The 25,393-nt window shown below is 40.3% G+C and overlaps 2 protein-coding genes across 2 annotated transcripts in view; both read right to left on the minus strand.

Moving 5' to 3' along the window:
* RP1 (RP1 axonemal microtubule associated) overlaps positions 1 to 24,920 on the minus strand; it is a 284,132-nt gene extending 259,212 nt beyond the window's left edge. The window contains 2 exon segments of the mRNA XM_039256605.1: positions 23,155 to 23,326; positions 24,245 to 24,920. Coding sequence (XP_039112536.1) covers positions 23,155 to 23,326; positions 24,245 to 24,871 — 799 coding nt within the window. The 5' untranslated portion in view covers positions 24,872 to 24,920.
* LOC120248301 (oxygen-regulated protein 1-like) lies at positions 14,293 to 20,659 on the minus strand. Its single transcript, XM_039256603.1, has one exon. It carries the CDS (start codon positions 20,657 to 20,659, stop codon positions 15,254 to 15,256), a length of 5,406 nt encoding a protein of 1,801 aa, XP_039112534.1. The 3' UTR covers positions 14,293 to 15,253.
* Positions 24,921 to 25,393: the final 473 nt, after the last annotated feature.

The raw sequence follows: 25,393 nt of genomic DNA on the forward strand, positions 1-25,393 counted from the left end.
CGGAAATAAGACTCTAAAGACACCGTGCCACAAAAGAAAGATCAACGACAAACACGAATGGTCACTAGAGAAATGGAAACTAAAACCACAAAGAGACACCACCAAACATGCTCTGAAATGAAAGGACTGATAGCACCCGGTACAAAGAAGAATACAGAGCAACTGGAATTCTCATTCACTGCAGGTGGGGGTAGGAAAAGGTACAGCCATTTGGGAAACCAGCTGGCACTTTCTGGTAAAGTTAAACAGTTACACAAACTAGCAATTTCACTTCTAGCTACTTACCTGGGCGAAATAAAAACATGCCCTGCAAAAGGACTTGTATATGAATGTTTATATAACCTATGTTCATAATAGCTAAAAACTAGAAATAATACAAATAAATGTCCGTTAATTGGTGAATGGATAAACAAACATATAATGGCATAACACTCAGCAATGAAGGAAACTGCTGATTTAGGTCAACACTAATGAATCTCAAAAGCATTTTGCTAAGTAATAGAAGCAAACATCAAAGATTACACTCCATATGATACTGTTAACATGAATGTCTACAAAAAAAGGTTAAATCAGTGGTTTCCAAGGGCTTGGCAAAGAGGGAAGGAGACTGACTGCAAGGGGGCATGAAAACCCTTTCTGGGGTGATGGACATATTCTGTATCTTGACTGTAATGGTAGTTCTAGGACTACATATTTGTCAATATCATTAAAACATGTGCAAAATTGGAGGTTTTTATTAAATGTAATTTATATCTGAATAAAGTGGTTTGGTTTTTTTTTTTTTTAGAAAAAAGGAAAACAGAAAAGAAAAGTTAAGGGATTAATTCAGAGATTCATCATCTTCAGATGATATTCATAGTGGGAAATCTAAAATGAAAGAACAAAAAAAGTCACAAAACAAATTTCCAAGACTGAAGAATATGGGTACTGAATGCATAGTGTAACAAATGAAAAATATATTTACACCGATGTGCATCTTTGTGAAATTTCAGCATACCAGAGTAAACAGAAGGTCCCAAAAGCTTTTGGGAAAGGGAGTCATATATAATGAAGCAGAAATGAGAATGGCTTGGCACTTTTCACGTTGGGTTGGAAGATAAAGACAAATGAAGAAAGCGGTCAAAATCTCATTTCCAACCTATAATGCTGTATCATTTTTGTCAGTTAAATATTGGAATAGAATAAAGGTAGCTTCACATAGTTAAGATCCCCAAAATTTTACTTTCTATGCATTCTTCCCTATAAACTATCAGAGATTTGTTCTATCAAAACTAATACCTAAACTAATAGTAGGATGTAGGTTTCAAGAAACAGGTCATTCAATAAAGAGAAGGAAAGAGTCCCAGGATGCCGCTGAAGAAAAGCTCCCAGATGACAGGTGTGCAGCAAGTCTGAAGAGCAAACATCCCATTCCGGATGAAAAGGGATGGCGAGGGTATGAAGGAACCTGAAGAAGAATGCCTCCAAGACAGCTAATGTCCCCAAGAGGGAAAAAGTAGGTCCAATAAAAGAACTGACACACGCATCTATGCTGCTAGAGATTAACAGCCCTGGGGAAGGCTGTAATGAATGAGTGATAATCAATTTTTAACTTCAGGGAAAACAAAAAGTAAGCAAGAAAAAAAATCAGTCAAAGCACAGAAAGTGGCTCAATTTAGGAACAATATTTACAGGGTAATTAAAATAAAAACTCTGAATAGTGATTTTATTTATTTTTACTTTTTAAACGTTTATTTTTGAGAGAGACAAGAAGACAGAGTGCAAGCGGGGTAGAGGCAGAGAGAGAGGGAGACACAGAGTCTGAACCAGGCTCCAGCCTCTGAGCTGTCAGCACAGAGCCGCAACCCACGAACCAGAGATCGTGACCTGAGCCAAAGTCAGACACTTAACTGACTGAGCCACCCAGGCGCCCCGATCTTTAAAAGGTATAACATTATTGGGAAGATAGCGATAGAAGTAGAAGGTGGGAGGTTAATAAAATCTAAAATTGAAAAAAATCAGTATTTGCAGACATAAATACATAAGAAAGAGTTAAAAGTTTTAAAAAGTGGATGCCTCTGTGGAGTCAGAATTGGGCACGTAAAGAGTCAGAAAGTGGTCTATTATTTTTTAGTTTGAGCTTTGTATTTTTTAATTGTTTTTAATGTTTATTTTTGAGAGAGAGAGAGAATGACAGGAGGGGGGCAGAGAGAGGGGGAGACAGAATTTGAACCAGGCTCCAGGCTCAGAGCTGTCAGCACAGAGCCTGATCCTGGGCTCGAACCCATGAGCCGTGAGATCACAACCTGAGCCGAAGTCGGATGCTCAACCGACAGCCACCAGGCACCCCTTGAGCCTTGTATTTCTGATTTTTCAAAACTAGTTATACAAGTATAACTTTAATAAAAAGTAAAAATACAAAGGGAAGGACTCGCGATTCAAAGAACTACACTGGGGAACGTGCCCGCGCAGGCCTACTGTCTGGTTTTAGCTCTCAAAGCCCGAGCAAAACTAGTGGACCAGCTGTCTGGAGATCCCTGCCAGCTGGGTAGTCACTGAAGATCCCGTTCCTGTCTCATTCAAGACCCTGCAGGGTTACGTCAGTGCTATCGAGATGTTCCCTGTCACCCCACATACTTCATGTCAATTTAGACACTTGGTGCTAACTTAATGTCGCCCAGGTCAGGGTCTATGTTATAATTACGCCTGGTGCACTGCCAACAGGGTACATCAGGCTGATTCCAATAATAACCTTTTGAAGGAATAGAGGGGCAGCCTGATCCACACAGTGCTATACTATATTGTACCTTCCAGAAGGGTGAAGAGGGAGCATAAGTTCAGTGAAATATAGGCCAGAGCTCAGTATGCACATTGGTGTAATGAGTGAATGGGGAGAAAGTAAGCAAAGGCATGAAGTAAAAAATCCACAAAGCTTTCTGTTGGTCCAGATCATTCTATTTTTTGACAGAATTCCCACTGACTTACATTAAACCTGAGTCTAAAAGTATTCCCAATATCATATAAATGAGGTGGAATTATTCCTTTGAATATTCTATACCACATTCATAAGAATACATGGGATCTTTTCTGCACATAAGTATGTATGTGTGTATATATACTCATTTATGTGGATATACAGAATTAAATGTCACTTATTTCTTATTAGCCATTATCAGTCTTAATATAATAAAATTCCTGTGATGTGCAAGTCATGTTTCTCCATGAATCTAACAGCCTCATCTATCTGGTTGTGTTGATTCACCGATAGCTGTAAGCACTCCTAGTAGGTAGCAGTCCATGGAGTCCAGCCATTCCTCAGTGCTCCTCTTACAGGAGAGAGGTCAGCAAGATGACGGAGGGGGAGACCCAGTCTTGTCCCCCAAGAAGGTCAACAGTTAGCCAGCCACTCAGGAACAGAAACAGCTCTGGCAGAGCTCAGAGGCCACTTCGGAAACGTCAGCAACAGAGTGAACGACACACCTGAAAATCACCCCACAAAGAGGAAAAGACAGCCTCCTCTGGTCTATATCACCTCATCACCCAGGACAGCCCAGCCCAGCACCAGCAGGAACCACCACAGCTATAAAGAAGTTCCCTCGCTAGCAAAAGGGGAGCAGGGGGGCAGCTTCCCCAGCCCTCTGGGGCGCCACATGAACGCCCGCTTGGGTTTCACCGCACCTGGAGACTGGTGAGGCCGAGATGCACAGAGACGGCCAAGAACAAGGGGTACGGACAGGGGCTCGCAGCATCGGCCTTGGGCACCAGCGGGACGGCACCCTGCAGCCCGCTCCCCGGGGGGCCTGAGCCGCTTTCAGCACAGAAGAGATCCGTTGCCAGCACGGCCACTGCAGGCCCCCTACACATTTCACCAGTTTTGCCCCTCAGGTGTTTGTGTTTAAAGATACCAGCCACCTGATCCCGTCCCCACAGCCTCCCACCCACCTGTGAAGACCGGGATCCACCCCTGCAGCTAGAGCACAGCCCTATAAAGCTGTGCGAGGGCGGACGCTGGCCTCCACCACTAGCATGCCCAGGGCACATCTCTGGCTACGCGCCTGAACTCCAACAGCCCGACCCTCATCACCAGCCTCTCCTGCCACACGTGCGCCCACGGCGAGATCCTGGAGTCCTGGCGCTGCACGCCGACCCCAAGGCCCCGGCCGCCATCCGCAGCCTGCGTTCAGTCCTATTTCTGGTCACTGGCCTGCCCCCTGGGCTCCCCTGTGTGCCTGAAAGCCCCCAGCCCAACCCTCATCACTGCCCACCCCCCGCCATGTGCGCGCCTGTGGGAGCACCCTGCAGCCACAGCGGGCACACCCTGCACACAGTGGGCACGCCCCGCGGCCACAGCGGCCACGCCCTGCGGTCACAGCGTGCACGCCCCGAAGTCACGGCGGGCACGCCCCTCGGCCACGGCGGGCACACCCTGCACACAGCGGGCACACCCAGCAGCCACAGCGTGCACACCCTGCACACACAGCCACTGACAACTGTGGGCCTGGTGCCAGCCCGACCTCCTGTCACCGACCGCACCACCGGGCTCACTGTGCACTCGCCGGCCCTCAGCTTGACTTCCGACTCCAGCCCCACTGCTGTGCATCCGCGGGAGAGCCAGCTGCCACGGCAGTGCGTGCCACCAGCCAGGGTCCACTCGGCTATTTGATGAACACACACATACACACACACGTTTTAAAAGCATATTTTTAAAAGTCATTAATACTAATGGCTTAAAAAAAAAAGCTAACATGTGATAGTTTGGGAAGAAAAATTAGGAGAATCATGAGCTCGCCTTGCTCCATGGACAAACTAAGATAACAGCTCTATCTGTACAACTAACTCTGAAAACGAGCTGAGGACTAGCAGAGCAGACCTTCCACAGCTAACTGTGGGGAGGAGGCCATGTCAAAAAAGGTAGGAGGGGCAAAGACAGAGTGGGGAACTAAACCCCTGACGGATCGCCACAAACAGGAGGGGCACCCCAGGCACAGAGAAGGAAAGGACCAGACCCCACACTAAGCACCCGGGGCACTGGGGACCTGCACTGGAAACATGAGTCTCCATAACATCTGGATTTGAAAACCAATAGGGCTTAACTTGGGGAGCTTTAAAAATCAGGAGCATTTGGGGGGCTCAGTCAGTCAACTGTCCGACTTCAGCTCAGGTCATGGTCTCACAACGGGGTGGGTTCGACCCTCACGTGGGCTCTGTGCTGACAGCTCAGGGCCTGGCACCTGCTTCAGATTCTGTGTCTCCCCTTTCTCTACCCCTTCCCCGCTGGCACTCTCTCAAAAATAAATAAATGTTAAGAAAAATTAAAATAAATAAATAAATAATAATCAGTAGGGCTTAACTCCAGTAACTCTAAAAATCAGTGAGCTTAAGGCCAAAAAGAGCTAGAGGGCAACAGAAAACGGAGTCCCTACTCTTACACAGCCAGCATAATAAATAACCCAGCCTGAGACAGCAAAGCAGCAGCACTTTGGAAATCACCTGAGGTATCTGTAAAGGTTTCCTGACTGATTTTGGAATATGTGCTGGAGGGGTAGGGATCTCCAGGGGATTTTCCCAGACACAAAAGTGCTGCCAGACGCCATTTCTCTTTCCCAGCGCCTGTCTAGACAGCCAGATGCTTGCGGGAGCCAGTGCTAACACTCTCCTGCCGACTCTGCTAGCGCCACATGCCCTGCCCCTCCCTTGTGGGCCACTCCACCCAGCCTGCCTGCCTCAGCAGGCGTCCCTCCACAGCAGCCCCTGCCCAGCCGCCCCAGGCAAGGATCCGGGCAGGAGCCAGGGAAAGTAACCCTGCCTCCCAGCTGGCTGCCATGGGAACGAGCCCTATCTTTCCGTGCACCTGCAGCTGAGGTGGGAAGGCAAACTGCAGACAGCTAGTCTCTCTGCTGGCCCCATCCACCAAAGAGCCCACAGTGACCTCAGACAGGCCTCTCAACAGTGCAGGGACCCTGCCCGGTGCACCCACAGTGGGCAACAAGGGTCACTGCAACTGAATTAGGCTGAAGGCAACAATGGCTCAGCCATGAGAGTAAGCATATATGCAACCCACACAGGACACCAACAGAGCCTGATGCCAGAGACCAGGAAGGACTGTGCCACAGAGTAACTCAAACCTCTTCTGTACAAGACCACCACTCTCAAGGCCAGGAGATGTAGCTGATTGATTCGACACACTGAAACAGAGTTAGACAAAATGAGGAGACAAAGGAATGTGTCACAAATGAAAGAACAAGACAAAAATCCCAGCAAAAGAGTTAAATGAAACAAGGATAAGCAATACGCCTAGTAAAAAATTCAAAGTAATGGTCATAAAAATACTCACTGGACTTGAGAAAAGAGTGGATCTCAATGAGGACTTCAACAGTGAGCTAGGAAACATTTCAAAGAACCAGTCAGACCTGAAGAGTTCAATAGCTGAAATTTAAAAGTACACTAGAGGTAATTAAAAGCAGATTAGAGGATGCAGAAAGACAAATTAGTAATCTGGAAGACAGGGCAACAGAAAATAACTAAACTGAATAGCAAAAGCATAAAGACAAATTAGTAATCTGGAAGACAGCATGATAGAAAACAAGTAAGCTGAACAGCAAAAGCAGAAAGACAAATTAGTAATCTGGAAGATAGGGCAATAGAAAACAACTAAGCTGAACGGCAAAAAGAAAAAAGAATAATAAAAAAATTACAATAGGTTAAGGGAGGTCAGTGGCATCATCAAGCATAGTAACGTTTACACTGTAGGACTCTCAGAAGGAGAAGAGACAAGGGACAGAAAACTTATTTGAAGAAATAGCTGAAAACTTCCCTCATCTAGGAAAGGAAACAGTCATCTAAGTCTAGAAAGTACAGAAGCTCCTAACAAGATGAACCAAGGAGGGCCACACTAAGTACATAATCATTCAAATGACAAAAAATAAGGATAGAAAAATTTAAAAGTGGCAAGAAAAAAGAAACTGTTACATACAAAGAAATCCCATAAGACTATCAGCTGATTTTTCAGCAGAAACTTTGCAGGCCAGAAGGAAGTGGCATGATACATTTTAAGTGCTAAAAGGGAGAAACCTATAACCAAAAATACTCTATCTAGCAAGGCTGCCATTCATAATGGGCAAGATCCCAAACAAAAGTTAGACGAGTTCATCACCATTAAACCAGCCTTATAAGAAATTCCCTTTAGGTAATGCTTTTGGTGATAAGAAAAGACCATTGAGAAGAAAATTATGAAAGGAAAAAAAATTCAATGGTAAAAGCAAACATATAGTAAAGGTCGTAAATTGATCACTTATAAAACCAGTATGAAGATTAGAATACAAAAGTAGTATAATTGATTATGATTATATCTAAAAAAATCAGTCAAGGATACATAAAAATACGTAAAATATGATATCATATATTTAACATAGAGGGAGGAGTAAAAACTTAATGCTTTTGGAATGTGTTCAAACTTAAGCAACCATCAGCTTAATACAGACTGCTATACACATAAGATGTTACATGAGAACCCAGTGGTAACAACAATTCAAAACCTATAATACATAAAAAATAAAAAAAAGAAAGCCAAACATAACCCTAAACAAAGACATCAAACCAAAAGGGAAGGAAGGAAGGAAGAGACTACATAATAATCAGAAAACTAACAAAATGGCAATACCATTTGACATAACCATCATTAATTATTTTTATGTTTATTTATTTATTTTGATAGTGAGAGAGAGAGACAGACAGCAGGCGGGGAGCAGAGGGAGCAGGAGACAGAGAACCTCAAGCAGGCTCTGCACTGCCAGCATGGAGCCCAATGCGGGGCTTGAACCCACAAGCCATGAAACCATGACCCAAGCTGAAACCACGAGTGAGACACTTAACCAACTGAGCCACTCAAAACCAAATAACTTTAAATATAAATGGACTAAATGCTCCATTCAAGAGATATAGTGTGACTAAGTGGATTTAAAAAAAAAAAAAAAAAAGACTCATCTAGTACATTGCCTACAAGAGACTCACTTCAGACCTAAAGACACATACAGACAGAAAAACATGTATCCTGCGAAAGGAACCAAAAAGAGCCTGGGGAAGCAATGCTTATTAGACAAAATAAGCAAAGCAAAGAGCGTAGCAGAAGACAAAGAGAGCACTACACAATGATAAACCAATCCAACAAGAAGATACAACAACTGTGAATATCTATGCACCCATACAGAACACCTAAATATATAAAGCAAACATTAAGAGATATCAAAAGAGAAACTGACAGTAATAAAATCATAATGGGGGATTTTTAACACCCCACTGACATCAATGGATAGATCATCCAGACAGAAATGCAACAAAGAAACAGTGGCTTTGAATGACACATTAAACCAGATGGACCTAACAGATATTTGTACAGACCATTCCATCCAAAAAGAGCAGAATACACATTCTTTTCAAGTGCACACCGACTATTCTCCAGGACAGATAACATATTAGGCCATAAAACAAGTCTCAATAAGTTTAAGAAGACTAAATTTATATCAAGCATTTATTCTGACCACAATAGTACGAAACTAGAAATCAATTATAAGAAAAAATCTGGTAAGAACACAAATACATGGCGACTAAACAACGTGCAACTAAACAATGAACGGATCAACCATAAAATCAAAGAGGAAACCAAAAAATAAATGGAGACAAATGAAAGTAAAAAGATAACGGTCCAAAATCTTTTGGACAAAGAAAAAGCAATTCTGAGAGAAAAGTTTATAGTGATACTAGCTTATCTCAAGAAACAAGAAAAATATCAAATAAACAACCTACTCTTACACCAGAGGAGCTAGAAAAATAAGAATAGTCAACTCTAGTAGAAGATAAAAAATAATGAAGATAAAAGCAGAAATGAATGAAATAGAGACTAACAATAACAGGAAAAAAATCAATGACACTAAGAGCTGGCTATTTTAAAAGATCAAGAAATTGATAAACCTTTAGCTGGATTCATCATAAAAACATACAGACACACAGATAAAAGACTCAAATAAACTCAAAATGGAGAAATAACAATCAACACCACAAAAATACAAAGAATTATAAGAAAATATGAAAATTTAGATGCCAACAAATTGTACAACCTAGAAGAAAAGGAGAAATTGCTAGAAACATACAATCTCCTAAAACTAAATCAGAGAGAAATAGAAAAGTTGAAGGGACCAATTACTAGTAATGACACTGAATCAGTAATGAAAAATCTCCCAACAAAGTCCAGGACCAGATGGTTGCATAGGCGAATTCTACCAAACATTTAGAAAAGAGTTAATACCAGGGCGCCTGGGTGGCTCAGTCCGTTGAGCATCTGACTTTGGCTCAGATCATGATCGATGTCTCCCTCTTTCTCTGACCCTCCCCTACTCATGCTCTCTCTCCCTCAGGAATAAATAAAACATTTTTTAAAAAGTTAAAATTAAAAAAGAGTTAATACCTATTCTTCTCTAACTATTCCAAAAAAGAGAAGGAGAAAAACTTCCCAATTTGTTCTACAAGGCCACCATTATCCTGATACCAAAACCAGACAAAAGCACTACAATAAAGAACAAAAACAAAACTACAGGCTAGTATCTCTGATAAACATAGATGCAAACATACTCAACAAAATATTAGCAAACCAAATTCAACAATATATTTTTAAAAAGTATTTGCCACAATCAAATGGGATTTATTCTAGGGATAAAAGAGTGGTTGAACATTCATGAATACATCACACTAACAAGAAGAAAGAAAAGAAACATAGAATCATCTCAGGGGCGCCTGGGTGGCTCAGTCAGTTAAGCATCCAGCTTCGGCTCAGGTCATGATCTCACAGTTCATGGGTTCGATCCCCCCATCGGGCTCTGTGCTGACAGCTCAGGGCCTGGAACCTGCTTCCAATTCTGTGTCTTGCTCTCTTTCTGTCCCTTTCCTGCTCATGCTGTCTCTCTCTCTCAAAAATAAATAAAACATAAAAAAATTTTTTTTAAAAAGAAACATAGAATCATCTCAGTAGCATAAAAACATTTAACAAAATACATAACTGTTCATAATTTTTTAAAAAATCTCTCAGGGAGCTTGGATGGCTCAGTCGGTTAGGTGTCTGACTTCAGCTCAGGTCATGATCTCGTGGCTGGAGAGAGTTGGAGCCCCACTTTGGGCTCTGTGCTGACAGCTCAGAGCCTGGAGCCTGTGTAGGATTCTGTGTCTCCCTCTCTCTCTGCCCCTCCCCCTCTCATGCTCTGTCTCTCTCACTCTCAAAAATGAATAAATGTTAAAAAATTTTTTTATTTTTTTAAAAAGCTCTCAATAAAGTGGGCTTAGAGGAAAGATACCTCAACATAATAAAGACCAAAACCAAAGCTAACACCATAATCATTGGTAAAAAACATGAAATCTTTTCCTCTAAGATCAGGAATAAGACAATAAAGTCCACCCACACCACTTTTATTCAACATAGTACTGAAAGTCCTAGCTGCAGCAATCAGACAAGAAATAAAAGATATCCAAATTAGTAAGTAAGAAGTAAAACTGTAACTATTTGCAGACATACTATATTTAGAATGCCCTAGTCTCAAACAAAGAACTATTGAACTGGTGAATGAATTCACTGAAGTTGCAAAATATAAAATTAATATACAAAAATCAGTTGCCATTTCCATATACTCATAACAAAGTAGCAGAAGGAGAAATCAAGAAAACAATCCCATTTACAATTGTACCAAAAAGAATAAAATACCTGGGAATAAATTTAACCAAAGAGCTAAAAGACCTATTCTTTGAAAACTATAAAACACTGAACAAAGAAATGAAAGAAAATACAAATGGAAAGATACTCCATCCTCATGGATTAGAAGAATTAATATTGTTAAAATGTCCATGCTACTGAAAGCAATCTATAGATTCAATGCAATCCCTATCAAAATACCAACAGCATTTTTCACAGAACTAAAACAAATAATACTAAAATTTGTATGGAGCTACAAAAGACTTCAAATAGCCAAAGGAATCTTGAGAAAGAAGAACAAAGTTGGAGGTATCTCAACTTACACAGCAAAGGAAACCATCAACACAACACCACCACAACAGAAGCAATGCAGTGACTGGAAGAAGATACTTGCAAATAGTATATCTAATGAGGGGTTAATATCCAAAACATATAAAGAACGTATAACTCAACACCAACAAAATAAATAATCTGATTAAAAATGGACAGAGAATCTTAATAGATATTTTTCCAAAGAAGACATAAAGATGTCCAACAGATACTTGAAAGATGTTCAACATCACTAATCATCAGCAAAATGCAAATTAAAACCACAATGAAATATCACCTCATGCCTGTCAGAATGGCTAGTATTTAAAGACAAGGAATAAGTTTTAGTAAGGATGTGGCGAAAATGGAACCTTTGTGTGCTACTGGTGGAAAAGTATATTGGTTCAGCCACTGTAGAAAACATTACAGAGGTTTCTCAAAAAATTAAAAACAGAAATACCATATGACCCAGTTATTCCACCAAAGGAAACAAAAACAGGAATTCAAAAAGATATATGCACCCCTACGTTTACTGCAGCATTATTTACCATAGTCAAGATATGGGAGCAGCCCAAGTGTCCATCAATAGATGAATGGATAGAGAAGTGGTGTACATATATGCAGAATATTACTCAGCCATAAAAAAGAATGCGATCTTGCCATCTGCAACAACATGGATGCATCTAGAGGGCATTTCAGAGGCACAGAAGGTACAGCACAGGGAATATAGTGGATGGTGTTGCAGGAGTGTTGTATTGTGACAGGGAGTAGCTACAACTTGCAGAGAGCACAGCATAACACACAGAGCTGTCAAATCACTATGCTGTGCACCTGACACTAACATAACATTGTGTGTTAGCTCTACCTCAATTTTTTTAAAAGGGTAACAAAATTTAAATTGGAAATAAAAACAAGACAGCTAAAATGTATTAAGCACACTGTAATGCTTTTACAATCATTCCCTGAAGTGATCCTCTCACAACAATCTTATAAGGTAGCTACATCCTAAGACCTTCAAAGGGGTGGCCCCATTTTACAGATGAGAAAACTAACAAAATGAGTGTCACAGACATGAAACATGGTTTTGATACTTCAGTCTAAACCCCGAAATTGGGACAATGTGTTTTATGTCACTGAAAGATTAAGATATCTGAAAACTTCATGTAAAAATCACTGAGCCAATGACTCATTAACTTAGTTTCAACTTGAGTTAGGATTTTGGGTTGTTCCCACTCTCAAAATTCACCTTTCCTCGGGATCAACTCTGAGGATTCTTGGATAGGTTGCACTTTTTTTTTAAATATTTTTATTTATTTCTAGGGGAGAGAGAGAGACAGCGTGAGCAGGGGAGGGTCAGAGAGAGAGGGAGTCACAGACTGAAACAGGCTCCAGGCTCCGAGCTGGCAGTCAGAACAGAGCCCGACGCGGGGCTCGAACCCACGAACCTCGAGATCATGACCTAAGCGAAAGTCGGACGCTCAACTGACTAAGCCACCCAGGCGCCCCAGATAGGTTGCACTTCTAATATCGCCTCTACTTTTCAACTTCGGCTCCTTGCTACTAACAGAATATTTCCTCTAATTCTGAATACTGATATGCCTTCTGGGTTTAAGACCTGCGGACAGAGGGGAGCTGTACAAATGGATCCTCAGTTTTCTGAAGCAGAAGCAAACCGCAGCCCAGGACTGTCTCAGTCTTGGATGCACTCTAGCAACACGAGCCTCCTGAGCGCAGCAATGGAGCGGGGACAGCGCATAGCACAGCTGACATCTTGTGGCCAGAAACAGTAATTACACCATTCCACCTGGATTCCAAGATTCTTAACTTGGCCATATTCTCCAAAACACAGTAGGCAAAAGACAAGTTGGTGGAATAACATTCTTAAATTTCTTCTAAAGTTTCATTGAGTCTTCTACCACTCAATGCAAATCTTGTGGGGAAAAAAAACGTTTAATCATTTGAATGTTTAAAAGAAAAAAATTACTTCCAGAGACCTTTTTAATGATTTAACTATTGCTTCATAAAAACAAAAAACTTAGATATATCTCTCAGCCTCTTTGCATAATCCCCTACACGTATGAATCTGAAGATAAGGGTAAAGAAAAAGCATTCAAAATCATTCCATAACCATTCAACACACATTTACTAGGTGTTTCCCATGTGCCAAGCAATATGCTAAAACTGGGATAGAAACATGATATAAGATGTGATTCTGAATTTCAGAATTCAATGCATATGAACCCATTTATCTTAAATAAGAACATTACCCAGCCATGCATTACTAATTTATGTATGTCACTCTCAATTTCTTTTCCCCAATATCATCTGGGCCCACCCAGGAGTGTTATATTAATGTAACATATGCAGTAAAATTGCTAAAAATCAGATGCTCCATGCCATATTTTCCCAAACATTCCCAGCTATTGTGATTCCCCAATTCCTTGATACATCTAAATATCATTCTCTTTCCAAATTAAAAAGACTAATTTCCTTCTCTCTCTTCACTGGGGAGAGCACTAAATTTTTTAAGCACTTTACCACTTTCTTCATATAAAAAGAATAAGGGTGTATTAAAAATAGATTGTGGGTTCAAAGGTATGGGTTCAAATTCTGACATGATACTGTGCACGACTGATGAAAATACTTTACCTCCCTGCTCTAGAGTCTCTCACCTATAAAAAGGGAGTAGCAAAGCCAAACTCACAGCATCTTTATGAGGAAGGTGTTTACGTTTAATAAATCTGTAAGACTACCACAGACCCTACTATAAAGTACACACAAAATTAACATTAATTCTTCTCCCCTTTCTATTATTTCTCCACAATTTCAACCCTTTTATGTCAACAAAATTCTCATTGGTCAGTACAGAAGCTTATGTAACACCACAACTTCCACTTGTCAATGAGAAAAGCACATCACCTAATGTAGAAAAGGCATACTCTATGTAGAGGCAGTTTTCATCTGGTGAAATAAACAGCAACTCTTATTTGTTTATGGATTTATGACTCATGCTGAACTGATATTTTTTATGTAATTAGTTACCTTTAATGACTCAATGCCAAATTTAAGTTATTTTAGCACCTCCATATGTAGCTCCAAAAAACATTAATTGTTCTACTCTGAGTCAGTTTCAGATAAGAAACATAGATTTTAATGGTTTATCAGATTTGTTTCTATACCGTTATACAATCATGAAGTGTGAGGAATCTCACTTAAAAGGTTCCCTGGATAAATCTCAGGCAAAATACCACAAGTATTCAAAACAAGCAATATATGGTCTAATCAAATTTATTTATCCTTCTAGACATGTTTTTATTTTCATCTAATAAATTTTTTATTAATGCAGTTGAACATAAAAAAAATGTCAAGCTCTTCACAGAAGTTCTTCAGTTCTGAGAATTTTAAAGTCACCTTTTTCTTTTCTTTTCCAAGTTAAGTCATTCTAGCTCCTTTAATTTTTCTTCACAGAGCATGCATTAAGTTTTTCCTTTTTTTCTGACTTATTTGGGTTTCTTGACATTTTACTAATGTTTAAAAGATTATAATTCCTAGGCAAAGTACTAGAGAAGAAGCATACCGGTAAAGAATCTTTTTCTAATCATGAGAACACATGGTTAATTCGGTCCCACTGAAATGCTTGCAAGTTCATTAGGTAGATGTTCCCAAGAAATTAGGTTCAAGACATTTGGCCCAAGAAACTTAGAAGAATGTTGCAGAAATCTTACAATCATACCTTAATTAAATCAGTAGTTAAAATTAATAAATGAAGTACATTTGAGACTATGTCTACTCCATTTATTCACCGATACATTTTATTCACCAATATACATTTTGCACAAAAACAGACAATATAAACAGAGAAAAAAATATGATTCCTGTCCTTAGGGCATTTATGATGTCCTGGAAGAAAAATCACAGTTGTAGGAAAATTATATATGCTCAGGGAAAAACACACAGAAAATTCAAAAATTACAGAATAAAAACTGAGTCTGTGATTTTCGGAAAAATGAAGAACAGTGGAATACTTAAAGTCAAACCAGATTATCCAAGTGCAACCTTTCTAGAGTAAGCTCATTTTAAAGAAGTGGAAAGTTTTTAGAGGTTATCTAGTCTATATCCATCCCTTGTGTTTCATCTTACTATGAGCGGGGGAAATGCACTGATTTAAAAAGGCTGTGCTAACATTAAAATTATAAATCCTCTTGTTCATCAGTGCTTTCAAGATCAGTCAAATCAGTTTTCCTCTTCCCAAATGAACAGATTTTCATCCTCAAATATATAAAATATTTCTAATATATTTCTGTTGCTAATATTTAAAGGTGTCTCAACTTTGTAAAATAGGCAGGCTTGACTATGCATTTCAAAGAAATGATGGTTGATATTTTCTCTTACCACTTGGTTGAGATTTGTTCTTGAGTTCCGGAATCTGTTATTTAATAAGTTGTTATTCTCATCAATTACTTGAAAGATTTCATGTGTCTGACTGGTGGGGTCCTGTGTATTTGAATTCACAACATCCACAACCAACAATGATGGGTGCAAGAAATCCACACAAAACCCTTTCTTTAAATATAATTGAAATTTCTTTAAATTATTTTCTTCCCCTAAGTCCAAAGAGCTAATTTGTTTTAGTTTTATTAATTTTCTTTTATCCATCAAGTCAAATAGATTATTAAAATAAAACCGATTAAATGTATCATCAATGGTATTATCAATAAATGTTTTTCTACCACTTGCTTTACCGTTCTCATCTCTAAACATGGTTTTGTTCGATTGCAGCAAATACGGGTGTATTTTCATCCATAAATGGAAACCCAACAAATTTTCAATATCAGAATCTTTGCAATATGCAAATCCTCGGTCCTCTTCATTTATAGGCTGGATGATCACAGTTAGTATTGGGCAATGCTGACCACAAAGAGCATAGAGTTTATCCAGAGCATCACCTTCCTGAAGTGCACCATGAATTACATTATTACCAGGCAATGGTTGGTTTTTAATAGTATCATCAGCAACAGGATGGACTTTGTTACCAGTGGACGTAAAGGCATGAGTGACTGATGTACATACTCTTTCTGACTTACGACTAGCTTTCTCCTCCACGTGATCATTTGGTATTCTCTCCTTGGCACAAGTTTTATTTTGAACATCTAGCAAATCCTCACAAAAAGGCTCAGAGTCACTACAATGAGGCATGTTAAAATAACTGCATTTCAGTTCAAGGGGTTGAGTCAGTTCCTCTAATTCTGAAGAGGATAGCTCAGCCATGTTTGGGCCTGGGGCCAAATTTCCAAAATGTGAATATGGTACATCAGTGCTATTATTAAGTAGAGTATCCACTGATGTGGTGTCTGCATTGCCACATAAGCCAGAATTTTCAGGAGATGATACTCTCAACAGATGATTTTCTTTCAGAAGCCACTTGCCTTTATCAATCAGTATTCCTTCCTCTAGATCTCTGACAATTCTGTGATGATCGCCTCGTTTTGTGCCATGTCCTACACTGTCTCCCCCATGATAACTGGCCCTCACATCATTAAAGTCATATTTATCTTGGCCTTCTTCTGGAAATTTCTGCAACACAGATGAACTACTAGATACCTGTTCAGAAGAGCCAAATGACTGACCTTCAGAATTATAAAGACCTACTTCCCTAGCACACTGAAACTCCACAGAATTACAAGGACAAACCTGAGATCTGTGTGCAGACCCAGGAAAAAAAGGTGGTTTAATAATCTCTCCTTTGCTGTAAAGTTTTTCAATTGTCCTTTTAACAAATCCTTTACTGTATTCTTTCTCTTGGGCAATCTCCTCACAACTGCCATTGGGGCCATCACTGGATGGCTGTTCATTCTCACTGTCCTCTTTAAATTCTGACCAATCAGAAGTCACTGGTCTTGTGAAGCAATTTTTAAAATCAAGAGAAGACTCTGAATAACTTCCACTTTCCATGCTTTTCACCATCATTTTTACTCTCATTTTAGTTTCTCCTTCATTGAGTTCCTTTTCACTATTCTGCTTAGAATCATAGCAAAAAACTAAAGATGGTGGTGTTGCCAGCCGCCTACTGATCGTGTCACAAATAACACCATTTCTTTTTTCTTCTGTAATGTTTCTGCTAGAGACTTCGATCAATTCCAAATTTTTACTAGCCTCTAATTCTTTTTGGCTCAACTCTTCAGTGGCTTGATCTTCTGCATTAATCTTTGTATTAAAGATATCAGTGTCTTGGTTTTCTAATTCTTCAAAAGATTCCAATTCTGAAATGTTTCTTTCACTGGATGTCAAGCTATTGGTTAATGAGCTTGGTTCTTCAGAAGTCTTTGAGTCTTCCCTATCAGAGGATGTATATGCATTTTGACTCTGAAATTTCTTTAATGAATGATTTTTAAACTCAGCTAGGGAACTGTGTTGCTTATCAAATTCTGGTTCAGTTTCACTTAGGGGAAAGCCACAGTGGCCTAAATTGCTGATACTTTGGTGTGACACCAAAACATTAAAGCCACAATTACACCCAGGATCTGCCAAGATAGTTAGGTCTTCCTGAACTTCATCAACTCTTTCTGTTTGTTCCGTCAATTCGAAATTATCAGCACGTGTGTTTTCTTTGGAATTTAAAAAATCATTGGTATTTCTGTCTTTGTTGGGAACATAGGCCTCACCAATTGGGCAAGCCGCTTCACAAACATGGTTTTCCTCATAAGCACAAGCCTTATCGGAAGACAGAGCATCAGTAAGTGAAGAGACCTCTCCTAGGGAACCAGCCTTATTCATGGAGGTCTGTTCTATGCTCTGGCCTTCAATAGGCGAAAAAATGTCACTGAGGCTACAAGCCTCTTTTGGAGGGTTAGTCTTATTCACAGTGCACATCTCACACGTAGAGTAAGCCCCCTCTGAAACACAGACTTCAGAGGCACAGTCCTCACTGGCAGAGTAGCCTCCATCTACAGAGGAGAGTTTCTGTGTTTTTCCATTTCCAGTGCACTCAGGAATTCTCTGAATGTTGGCTGTGGAACAACTAGCAGAAAGTCCTACTGGAACCATGTCTCGTTCTTTCTCAGTGAGTCCAAACTGATCTGCGGTGGACTCCACCAAACTGGCAACAGCAGCCTTCAACTCATCAGCTTCCTCTATGAGGGCAGTTTGCTTTAGGACTTCTAATAATGCAAGTATTTCTGAAGTTCTGTTGGTAGTCTTGTGAGCATCACCTTGGCAGAAGCTGTTTATACTTCCTTTTAAGGTTAGCACCAGAAGCCAAGCTAGGAGGACATTAGTATATGACTTACATATTGAAGAAGGAAAGGGAATATCTGCAAGTGAACCTGGCATCTCAACAACTCCATTCTGAGTCTTAGGAAGACTAGGAACTAAAGCTTGCAGTTGGCGAAGCAACAGGACTGGTAAAAGGTCTTTAGGAGTGTCTTCTTCCAGAAGATCTACTTGAATAGCAGCCTCCACACTGTGTCTTTTTGTAGCTACGTTTATTTCTTGGTAAACGAGGCTTACCTCTGATCCTAAGTTTTTAGCACATACCTGGATTTTCGTATTATGATCATCAATAGCTAACTGTGACAAAGCACAATTTTCATGCAAGGGAAGCACGTAAGCATCATTCAGAGACTCCACCTGCCCCTCACAGAGATCTTCGGTACCTTCTTCACTGTTATCTTTGTCAAAAGATTTATCTACTTTTTTACTTACATTATTTCCTGTCAAACCAGCATTTTTACTTACATGTTTATTACCTTCCCTAACAAAATTACTTCCTTTTCCAGAACTTGACTGGGAATTGTTACGACTTAACACACTCCTTCCCTTCTTGCGTACTGGAGCTGATCTTCTAGGTTGCAAGGTGGGATGTGGATTTATGTTCTGCAACCATCTCTGTATATAATTCTGAGCTGAATGATGGCTGACATCCTCAGGAGAAATAGCTTTTTTCAAAGAAGCTACGGAATCTGCCCTGGTTGTAACATGCTGTTTACTTACAGTGGTACTTAATTTCAACTTCTCTCCTTTTTGTTTTTTCTGAGTTTTTAAACTTATGTGTGAATTATTAACTTTGGAAACTAAACTTCTCTTTGTCATTCCTCTCAAATGCCAAGATGCTTCTGCTGCTTGACCCTGTGGTCCACAAAAAGCATTGGGGTTTTGCTCAAGGAAGTTAAACACACGAAATAAATTTTGATCTTCCAAACTATTTTTACAACACCTAAAGTCATTATGGGGAAATATTTTATCTCCTTGACCAATCTCATTTTTTGTAAGTCCTCCTAAGCTCACTTTGTTTAGTGGTCTGGGTTTTCTTTTGGCTAAAAGTCCTTGAACTTTCTTAGGATTCTGAACAGTACTTAACTTATTTACATGGAAATTCTTGGAATTCATAAGAGTGAGATTACTTTTGGAACAAGAATAATTTGATTCAATTACCATACCACTTGCATGGAGATCCTCCTCACAAAGTATTCCTCCTTTAAGGGGACCATGTGAACCCTCCAATATGATTTCCTGTGCAATTCTACCTCCTTTGTGTATTCTCTTACTCTTACTAAGAATTCCTTTGGTTGCGATTTTCCCATCCCGATGCCTAGAATTTATCACCTGTTGCTGAGATTTCATCCTCTTTTTGCTGGCAACAGATGATGAAATCTGCTTTTCATTTGCTGGAAATGTTGTTAAACCACACTGAGCAAATTCATTAATTAGTCTGTCAACTCTTGTGGTGAGAGTGGAGGACCCTCCACAAGCTGGGGTCTCAAAATTAGTTATGTCAGTTCCAGAGTCATTCCTTAAACAATGAGTGGTATCTGCTAACACAGGACTGAATCCATCACTGGTGTTACCATAAGGTCTTAAGTTTTTGATACTAGTTTTGTTGTCTGATGTTACGCTATTGACTATACTGCCCTCCACAACCGAGTGCTCTGACATGGTCCGTGGCAAGCCATTATTATGAGACACCTCTAACATCTCTTCACTTGTAATTTCTACATCAGCATGTACTGCACCTGACTTGAGCAGTCTGCTTTCCTGTTTTCTTTCTAAAGATGACTCTGTCTGCTCATTGTTACTGATATGAACAACCACTGGTTTGTTAGATACTGATGACATCTTACTACAGGCATGTGTAAACATGTGATACTCAGATTTGTTTTCCCCATCTTCCCTTTCTTCACTATAGGAAAACTGTCTAATTTCCTCTTGAACTTCAGTTTCAGATACCAAAGTCACACTCTCTCTCACAGATTTCTTTTGTCTCACCCGCCTTGGCCCAGGTGTAGGAGGCCGATGAAAATGATGCTTTGCTTGATCCTGAGTTTCCGGGATGGGGTCTGTGTCCATAGCAGCATTCTCCCAGCTAGCAGAGGTGCCAGTTTCAGTCTCCCGATCTGTCATTTGAGTGTCTACCTCCTCCACCAAACTGCCCTCTAGAGTATCGCTTTTCTGCAGAGATGAGACATCTGCAGACAGTGAGCATGCTGCAATCTTTAATCCAGATGACGGATCATCTGTTCTTCCTGGAAGACTGCCTACCTCACTCTTTTCATCATTATTAGAAAGACCAGCTCTACTGACGGTGGTCCATTTTATGGTTTCCTCCTCTTTTATCTTAAATCGAACTTTCATCTCAACTATCATGGTGCCATCTTGATTAAAAATAATTGATTTCTCAATATCATCTTCAGAAGGATATATCAATAAATTCTGAGAAGCATTTTTTTCCAAGGCCAAGTAATTTTGAGAAGTAAAATAATGGTCTGAGTAGCAATCATTATTATGCATTTTGTCAGAAGAAACAGAATAAATCTGGGACCTTGAGCTTGAAGGCACACGTGTGCTCACTTTCAAGATTTTAAGAGTAAAAGATGCCCCACATCGAAGTGTAGAAAATAGAGAAGTTATAAATATCCAGTAGAAGAGGCAGCAAAGAAAAAAAAAAAAAAAGAATTAGTACAAAAATATCACATTTTCTAAATTTCATAGTAAGATGTTATTAGTAGGTTTCTCACTTCAATGTATTCATTTGTTGTTTGAATTAACTGTAATATCTGCTGCATCTTTACAAGCTATTCTTAAAAAGAGAACCAATAGGGCCGCCTGGGTGGCTCAGTCATTTAAGCATCTAACTCTTGGGTTTCAGCTCAGGTCATGGTCTCACGTTTGTGAGTTCAAACCCCACATCAGGCTCTGTGCTGGCAGTGCGGAGACTTTTTGGGATTCTCTCTCTCCTTACTCTCTGCCCCTCTCCCACTTACATGCTTTCTCTTTCTCTCTTTCTCTCAAAACTAAATGAATAACTTAAAATAAAAATAAATAAAAAGAGAAATCTATAATCCTACTTCAATAACAAGATTCACAGAATTTTAATTTTAATTAGTTTAATTAGACAATTTCAATAAGTATAAAGTAGAAATTGCTAACTATTCTAAACAAACAAAAAAAAAATTGTGGGATTCTGTTTTGTTGTTTTGTTTACCAGTACTAAAACTGGAGTCTAACCAACTGCTGCTTATCAATGCAAACAAGCAAGTAAAAAGTTACAGTAATGTTTATTTTCCTCTTTGTAAAGAGACAAGAGAGACACCTACAGCATTATGAAAGCTAAAACAGTCTTGGAATTTATTTAAAACTCAGGATTAATTGGGGACCCTCAGTGGCTCACTCTGACTTTGGCTCAGGTCATGATCTCAGGGTTCACGAGTTCAAGCCCCACATTGGGCCCTGCACTCTCAGCTCTCTGTCTCCTCTCTCTCTGCCCCTCCCTCATTTACAAACTCTCTCTCTCAAAAATAAACACTTAAATAAATAAATGTCAAGATTAATCAACTAATAATTATTAATTTAGCAATCACTGCATAATTAGTGCATTTGATTTGATACAGGGCATAAAAGAGCAAAGAGCTAGACAGAGCCAGATAGCTGGTTATATTTTTAATGTGCATCCTAACGATAACTTTGGTTGGTGCTCATGCTTTGTAAACTCTATCAAATTCTTATTAGCAGTTTGCATATATTTGCATATTCTTGGCATCAATTAAATACCTTTAACATTTCGGAGTATAAGCCTAAAATATGTTCTCTTATTTTTGGTATACATTTACGAAAACTGCAAATGAAAATGTTTCCCTTATAACCTTTTAAAATAAAACTTAACAAAATATTCAGATTCCTATCACCATCAAAAATTATATTCAGCAACCCATATCAAACACAAAATAATAAAATCATTTTAGTAAAATGAGCAGTGAAAGAGTACTACCATATGTTTAATAGACATCTGACAGCTAATGCCTACAAAAGAGAATCCTTAATAGGCACCTATTGAGTATATCCCTAACAGATGAATTTCACCCATGTTAGCAATAAGTAGAGGGATTAATACTACTTAGAGGGTATATTATTCAATGTCTAAATAAAAACCAAAATTTAAGTACAAATGGCACTCAGTTGCTTATAGCAAAAGAGCTCAAAAAACTGCACAATGAATAATGAGATTAAAATATTGAGCACAATAAATAATACAATTAGCCATGCCTTCACAGAGAATTTAACAGCACATCCCACACTCGGGCATCCACAAATCCTCCTCTCCCCTACCCAAAGGATAATGCTATGGTGTGCAGCATTTCCTACGGAACTGTCAATAGAGTTCATATGTAGTTACAGATTTTTTAAAATACAGTCACTCAACTAACTTGCTGAGGTCAGCTATGATACTGCATAGTATTATTTGCAGGAAACGCTACAACTAGCAGAAATGTCCCTTATAAAATATTCCATAGAATTCCTCTCCAAATCAAGAAATGCTGGCATTTTTATTTTTTAATCTAGGTATCATATACTCCCCCCCAAAAGACATACCTCATCAATTTAAACAAATATGTCATTGATCAATTTGGGAAAATCTGTAAAAATCATACAATCTCTATGACTCTTTCCGACTATACATATGACCAATTCCAGTTTAGAATGTTTTTGGCCCCCTCCTCATTTTCTCTCATGTGATGAAGGACACTGTCCACTTAAGCATGGATTGTTTCGTTCTTTAATATATTGTACCTAAAACACACACACAGACACACACACACACACCCCAAGGCTAAAAATAAGGGCTACGTATTTAAGTGACTCACTCTTTCTGCTTTGTGACCTAGCAGTCCCCTTGGTAAACTCATGACGAGCGACCCCTGGTAATCGTGAAGAAAGCAAGTACTTCTGGATGTCATAATTTCCAGGCTTAAATGGCTCTCTTGCAGCTGCCACCACAGCTCCCGAGCTCAGGATCACAGCCTGGAGACTGGGAACCTGGAAAAACCCAAGAGTTGAGGTCCTCATATGAGCAACATGAAACTTTGTTCTTTTCATATGGTCATTTTATAGCAGAAGGGATGAATTCAACAACCTCTGGAACTTGAAAGCATTCTTTCATTCACCAAGCGTTCTTCAAGCACCAATAACGCATACAAAGTTACCAAGTATCGGGGTGAGCCAGCACACTCAGCACACTCTTGTCTTCTGAAGAGATCTATCTTCTGCCATAGCTATTTTATTTATTTTTAAGTGTATTTATTTTGAGAGAGAGAGCAGAGGAATGGCAGAGGGGAGAGAGAGAATCCCAAGCAGGCTCCACCCTTCAGCACAAAGCCTGATGTGGGGCTCACTCACAAAACCGTGAGATCATGACCTGAGCGGAAATCAAGAGTCGGAAGCTTAACCAACTGAGCTACCCACGTGCCCCACCAAAGACACCTTTAAATGGTATGCAGTACTGCCTCTGATTCCCCACCAAAATACCCAGCTGTAGTCCAACATCTTCCCTGGGCCAGCTGAGAAACGGCCTGGGGAACATGCTGTCAGCTGCAGGGGGCACTCTCCCCTGCTCCCCCACCCTCCAGCAGGGATCACAGGAAAAAAATGCTTTCTCTACTTAACAGAAATCACTCTTGGCCAAGGCTTTTCAAGAAATACTGTCGCGACTGGACTCTGCTAAGACATTATACCACTCTGTGCTCAGGGATGGCACAAAGGGGGAGAAAGTGAAATTAACAAGAGCCCCTGATGTTGGTATCTTCTCGACCAGAGAACAATGGGGCCACCCAGCCAGGTGAGCCACCGCCACCCCGCAAGGGTGGGAACACACATACACGAAGCCTTTCTCCTCCAGGGCTTCCTTCCATCTCACACGACGGGAGCTCTGAGGTGAGAAGCCCCTGGGACACTCACCTTCCTTCCGTCTGTGGCGTACAGCTTGGCCACCGGGAACCGCATGACCTCCATCAGGTGCTGCAGAAAGCCCTGGAAGCTCTGGGTTACCCTTCGGTTCAGAACGACCGTGCGCCTCGTCTTCGGGTCGCCATTTTTAAAGACCACAAGCCTCCGCGGCGCGCGTAGCATGCCGGGAGCGGCGGCGGCGGCGGCGGCCGCGGGTGGGGAGCTGTGCGCCTGCGCACTGATGGCCCGGCTGCTGCACCAGGGCCGCGGGCGCCGGCGGGCCTTGTCGAGGTCCACCGGCTGCACCTTCCTACGGTGGGAGCACAGGTACGACTGGCCGTCCTCCAGCTCCTCCAGGCGTGTGATGCTGTGCCTTCCCCGAGGGGTGCTGATGTTCCTCACCCCGAAAGGCAAGGGGACCTTCCTTGACAAGTTATCCAGCAGAGCATCAAATGTCTTAAAGGAGCGAGGGTTGACCACCACCCTGACCCCACCAAACTGCGGGTCCCCGCTTTTGTAGAAGCTGATCTTTTTGGCCACAACAGGATGCATGAGGCTCAGATGACGAGGGGAAGGACCTTGACCTTCAGAAGAGGTTGGATGAATCACGGAAAAACTAGTGGAAGAAGATTCGCTCATTTTGGCTGGGACCTAAGAGAGAGAAAAAAATTATTCATCTCGACAGTGTCAGCGCCATAAACAATACATGATAATTCAAATGCAATCTAATTTTAGTTGTAGGCATCTAGGCTATCCCTAGGAGTTCATGGATTCGTGTATTCATTCATTATTCCTGCCTATTTTGAATGGTAACTGTAAGGGGCTTTCAACAAAAGGACATAAAACAGTTAAATAAGGATATGTATAATTTAAAGATAAAAACAATCTAAAGATACCAATAGGGTGCCATTAAATAAATTATGCGATACTAACCCATGCAATGGAAATCTATGCAACCATTAAAAATAATTTTATATTTATTGCATAGAAAAATGATCATAATCTATTACTAAGTGAAAAGGCAGTTTATAAAATATATATGCCATGGGGCGCCTGGCTGGCTTAGTCGGTTAAGCGTCTGACTTTCGCTTAGGTCATGATCTTGCGGTTCGTGGGTTCGGGCCCCGCGGCGGGCTCTGTTCTGACTGCCAGCTCAGAGCC

The sequence above is a fragment of the Hyaena hyaena genome, unplaced genomic scaffold, assembly GCF_003009895.1.
Source record: "Hyaena hyaena isolate Hyena2069 unplaced genomic scaffold, ASM300989v1 scaffold_578, whole genome shotgun sequence".
Taxonomy (NCBI): domain Eukaryota; kingdom Metazoa; phylum Chordata; class Mammalia; order Carnivora; family Hyaenidae; genus Hyaena; species Hyaena hyaena.

Excerpts from the sequence above, each read along its gene's own strand:
- LOC120248301 (XM_039256603.1), bottom strand. The coding sequence starts at position 20,659 with ATGATAGTTGAGATGAAAGTTCGATTTAAGATAAAAGAGGAGGAAACC.